At 37.5% G+C, this 5,503-nt stretch overlaps 1 protein-coding gene across 1 annotated transcript in view; it reads left to right on the forward strand.

The window, feature by feature from the left end:
- The first annotated feature begins 2,074 nt into the window (after nucleotides 1–2,074).
- Nucleotides 2,075–5,503, forward strand: part of LOC107297544 (WASH complex subunit 5-like) — a 22,632-nt gene continuing 19,203 nt past the window's right edge. The window contains exons 1-5 of the mRNA XM_015826904.2: nucleotides 2,075–2,350; nucleotides 2,488–2,633; nucleotides 3,918–4,002; nucleotides 4,260–4,360; nucleotides 5,324–5,501. Of these exons, the coding sequence (XP_015682390.1) occupies nucleotides 2,165–2,350; nucleotides 2,488–2,633; nucleotides 3,918–4,002; nucleotides 4,260–4,360; nucleotides 5,324–5,501 (696 nt within the window). The 5' untranslated portion in view covers nucleotides 2,075–2,164. The remainder of the gene's footprint in view (nucleotides 2,351–2,487; nucleotides 2,634–3,917; nucleotides 4,003–4,259; nucleotides 4,361–5,323; nucleotides 5,502–5,503) is intronic.

Raw genomic sequence — 5,503 nt, forward strand, 5'->3', positions numbered from 1 at the left:
CAAACTAGGCAAGTTTCAGTTGTGTGGACATCAACTCCCAGAATTCCCCAGCAGCATCCTTTTTCCTTTCAGAAAGGAAACCTCTTCCCGCTTTCTTTCCGCAGAAAACTTGGCTCCGTTCGCACAATACGCCCAAGGAGTCATGACTGCATCCACACAGCCAGTGAAGCTCCCAAAGCTTGCACGGAAGCCGAGTCCTGGGCAAAGTCAGCCCATTTGCTAGTGGGGATCAAAGCATCGTGTGAATGCAAGAAACGGGTTCATCCAGGAAGCGGGTCAAGCGCGGGGCCTCGCTGCAATTATTTCACCAGCATTTACTTGAAGCAGCCCTTTCCCCCTTACCTGGGATTTGTTTCCTTGGGGAAAAAAACTCTTTGTTTTCTCTTTTCCTCTTATTTTGAATCTTCGCTCAGATGCTTGCAAGAGAAGGCGGGACGAGTCGGAAGGGCGGCGAGGCTTCTCATACGCCGGCGCCTGTTCACATGACCGCGCAAACCCTCATGTGACACAAGATGAAGGGAAGCTCGCCCGGCCCTGCCTTGTCTTGATGGCCGTCTGCAGCCTAGCCTCGGTTTCCGGCCCGGTTTTTCTCTTTGCTGGCTGTTTTTCGGCTTGCATTCAACTTTGCACCTATTCTGACGAGCTGCGTGCACCCCGGGAGTCCTGACCTGACCCGCGGGTCTCCCTCCGGTCTGAAAAGGGGAGCGAGAGAGAAAGAAGGCTTCATCCATCTCTTCTCTTCCTCTCAGCAGGAGGACAGCCGACGAGGAGAAAGTAAGTCCGGTACGGAAAATACTCTCGTGCAATTGTTAATTCATGATCAAATATTGAGTAGCATTATTGATAACGCAATAATACCGAACCGCAGTTCAATGCCTTTTGAAAAATGTATTTATTTATTAAATTTATATGGCTGCCCATCTCACACATGGGAATTTGGGCAGCGCACAGGGTTTAGCTAACAAAAATCAAGGAATCGATACCCGAATCACTAATCAATCACTTTTTTATTACAATCACAAGCCAGAATCAAAAATTAAAACATTAAAATAAAATGCAACAGAACAGAACAAGACATGATAGTATATTACAGTTTAGTGGTGAGGTCGTCAATGGACTGTCAAAGTCTGCATAATTTTACAGACAATATAGCAGAATTTAGCTACATTCAAAGCATTAAAATTCAGTTAAAAGCAACTAAAAAACTATAACAAGAATATGAGTGTTTATAATTCTGTTTGGCCTTTAATAAAGGGCCTAATCAATAATATTCATTATTAATTAAATGTGGAAGACCCAGTGATAGATTCCCACCTCTCAGTTGTCATTGTTTTGTCAGTCTGGCCTACCTTGCAAGTGTGCTGTGATCTCCAAGTTTATAGAAAGTGTTTTGATTCGTTTTAAAAATGTTTATAGTGAAAATGGAAATTTGTTTTCCTCTCCAGTTGAAAACAGTTGCAATTCACCCTGACATCCAATTGTTTTTGAATCAGAATGGTTTCAAATTCAAAATTATGTGGATACTCTTCGTTCTTAAAAAAACCTTGTCACATCGCCAGAATGTTTCTAGCTTCCTGCTCTGATTCATTTCCATAAAAGCTGGATGTTTTTGTGAAAGTTAGTCACATGAGAGAAGTAATGGATTTTAAAAAATAATAAAATAAAATATGTAGCACTTGGTTTCTCCAAGATATATTAGCCTGGCATATGAAGGTTCTATTTGGCTTCATCAATAATCTCATTTTAATAATTCTATTCATCATTAATGATTGTATTAAGCAGACATTTTGCCCAACTGTGTCATACCATCACCCAACACAGGAATGGAGCCATTTTTATAGCCAGAAAAAGACCCCAGAGGAACTGAATCTGGATAAATCTTTAAATTCTCGTCACAGACTGCTGTATCCTGAGGTCTGCATTTACTTCTAAATAATACTCTTAAATTATCTTCTGCAGTAAAAATGTTGTTGCAAAATTCAACCTTCAGTTTAAAAAATAAAATTGTAGCATGAAAAGCAACAATATTAAAATATGCTTTCTGTGGTTTATGATTTTTTTCAGGAATGTTAATGGAAGAGTTGCGAAGGATTTTTCTTCAGATAATTTTGACAGCTATATAGATCTGCACTGAAAAACTACCGTAGCCTTCTTCCTCTTCGCCATGTTGGACTTCTTAGCGGAAAATAATCTTTGTGGACAAGCCATTCTTCGGATTGTGTCTTGTGGAAATGCTATCATTGCTGAACTGCTGAGGCTGTCGGAGTTTGTCCCGTCTGTATTCCGCCTCAAAGACAAAGCCGATCAACAAAAATATGGAGATATCATATTTGATTTCAGCTACTTCAAAGTAAGAATTGTGCTGTAATGAATCATTCTTTAAAGTTAATTTCAGTTCTGCCAGATACTAATGAATGAAGTATTGATGTTTAATGTTCTGTCCCAAACATACTAATCCTGTTCCTGATTTTTTCCCCCCTATTTTAGGGGACCGAATTATGTGAAGGGAAGCTAGAAGCCAAGCCTGAACTGCAAGATTTAGATGATGAATTTCGTGAAAACAACATAGAAATCTTGACCAGATTTTATTTGGCTTTCCAAAGTGTTCATAAATATATTGTTGATTTAAACAGGTAAGCAATTATTCATGCAACTGAAATAGCATAACTGATTTGGAACAGAAGGTGTTACAGCCAAGGAAATAGCTTGTGATGATGTGAAATATCATTAAGTCATTCTTGCTTAGATTTCAGATCTTTTCAAAGCAGAACAGAAACACAGCAGAATTACACACACACACACAAAACTCAGGATCTGTAAATATGAATTCACTCATATTCACTTTATTTGTTTGGAGAAAAATGTTTAACATAGAACATTTTAAAATTTAGGAAAGAAGATGGCGTGATCTCAGATTATTTTTCCAGGATTACCAGCCATGATATATTCGTCAGATATGAAACATGAATTAAGTAAATAATTAGATTAGGAAAATAATATGGGAATGTACGCAGAAGCCATTTCAAAATTTTCCTCAATGTTCCTATTATATGTCCTTCAGATAGACCTAATAAGATACTGATGTAAAAATGTGACATTAAATTTTGACATTAGTCTTTTTTAACTTGTAATATACTTTAGCACAGGTAATCCTCAATTTAATGGAGCCTGGAATTTCTGTTGTAAGTCATGATGGTCGTAAGTTGAGGTACCCACATGACTGAAACCGATTTTTTTAGAGCTTTATGGCTTTTTTTAGAGCAGTCATTAAGCAAATGCTACAGTCGTTAAGCAATAAGTGTATTCCTATGGGTGTTTTTTATTGAAAGTCAGTCAAAAAGGTCAGAAATTAGCAAAAAAACAAATCGTTATGTTACCGTGGAACGGTGCAATCAACCATAAAGCTAATTGGTTGCCAAAATTCAATCATGTGACCATGGGGATGTGTGCAGCCATCAGAACATCAGAATTGGATCTTAAGTAGGTTTTGTGGATGGTCTGTTGTAACTTCAAATGGTCACTAAGCAACTGGTCATTAAGCGAGAACTACCTGTTAAAGAGAAAGACACTACATATCAAGGAACGATTTAAATACTGTGTGATTAAGAGACACATCTCCCAAGACGGTTTGATAGGGATCAATAATTCTTAACATGCCACATAACTAAAAGATAATAAAATCCATTGAGATCCTTTGAATATAAAGCCATAAATGACATCCAGATAATGAATTGTATAGCTACCAACACTTCCTTCTCTTCAACTGCATCAGCTTTTTATTCTTTTGTATTCAAAGGAACTTTGGAAAGAATTTATGTCAGAAGGTTCGGAAGTCCGGTTAAATTAAAGCAGAGAATAAATTTGTATATAAACAGGAGATGTTGCAAAAGATTAGTTTATATTTGTATTGTTTCTAGATACCTGGATGATCTCAATGAAGGGATTTACATTCAGCAAACTCTGGAAACAGTGCTGCTGAATGAGGATGGAAAACAACTATTGGTAAATTTAATCTAACCATACAGCATTGTTTATTTATGGTATATAATTTTTTTAATTTTTTTAATCTCCTGATTTCTGGCCTAATGTCTTCATCAAACTGCTTTCACCTAAGAATTAGAGAATTGTAATTAAACACATCACAATAATACTGTGACGGAGAAGACTGTAATAAATGACTTTGATGTAACAGGAAATTACACTTAATATCGTCGTAATTTTAACTATGAATCTCTCTGTGTCTGTCTTGTTGGCTGCAGTGTGAAGCCCTTTATTTGTATGGTGTCATGCTCCTTGTCATTGATCAGAAAATTGAAGGCGAAGTCCGAGAGAGGATGCTTGTTTCCTATTATCGATACAGGTATTACATCTCTGACTTAGGATAGGCTCAATTGGCTATTTTGTGGTTGATTATTTCATGCAGACTCGGGCACTATTTTGATTGCATCAATATACTTGTTTTAAGAATAGTTTGCAGTGCCTTTAAAGGAAAGTCTCTCTCCAATTCATTGTTTCTCAACTTTGTAAAAATAAAATGTGTGAACTTCAACTCCCAGAATTCCCCAGTTAGTATGGCTGGCAGGTGAATTCTGGAGTAGAAATTAATTCATCTTAAAGTTCCAGAGGTGGAGAAACACTTTTTCATTGATGCCGAGCTACACTGCAACATTGAGCCAGTCTTTCTGGCCTTGGAAGATAAGTAGAATCTGGCCTGGCTAGTGTTTCCATGACAGACATTCAGAAAATACCAGGGCTCAAAGCCAAACTGAGAATTTGAAAAAAAAAATATCCTGGAAAGAGAGAGAAAAACTGTTTTCATATTGCTACCCAAAAAAATTAGTACCTATGAAATCAAAGGAAATGCAAATTTACCCTTTTATTGTAAGTTGTAGAACTTACAATTGTAGAACCTCAACTTACAATTGTAGAACCCCACAATTTTGGTTTTTAAGTTATGACGGTTAGAAAATGGGTCACCGTGTGACCAAATCTGATTTTTATTATCTTTTTTTATGGTGGTCATCAAGCAAATGCCATAGTCATTAATGGACAATGGAAGTAAACGCTAGTTTCTTTCAAAAATATTTTAATATTTACAGCAAATGGCTGTAAATGGAAGCTGGTTGCCAAGCACTTAAAATGCAATCATGTGACTGCAGGGTGGGAATGGATGTCAGAGCGCTAAATCCGGATCATATAAGTAGTTTTTCCAGGGTCTATCATAATTTTGAACAGTCACTAAACGATTGGTTGTAAGTTGAGGACTACTTGTACTTTGATAAGATCCTCCGTTGGTGACGTTTACTTGTCATGCTCCATCCAGTGCTGCTCGCTCTGCTGACTCCAATATGGATGATATATGTAAGCTGCTTCGGAGCACGGGGTATTCAAGTCAGCCCGGAGCGAAAAGGCCCGCAAACTATCCGGAGAGTTATTTCAGCAGGGTGCCCATCAACAAAATATTCATCAGCATGGTGATTGGCCGCTTGAGGTCAGATGATAT

The sequence above is a fragment of the Protobothrops mucrosquamatus genome, unplaced genomic scaffold (assembly GCF_001527695.2).
Source record: "Protobothrops mucrosquamatus isolate PMUCROS unplaced genomic scaffold, P.Mucros_1.0 scaffold3371, whole genome shotgun sequence".
NCBI classification, from domain to species: Eukaryota; Metazoa; Chordata; class Lepidosauria; order Squamata; family Viperidae; genus Protobothrops; species Protobothrops mucrosquamatus.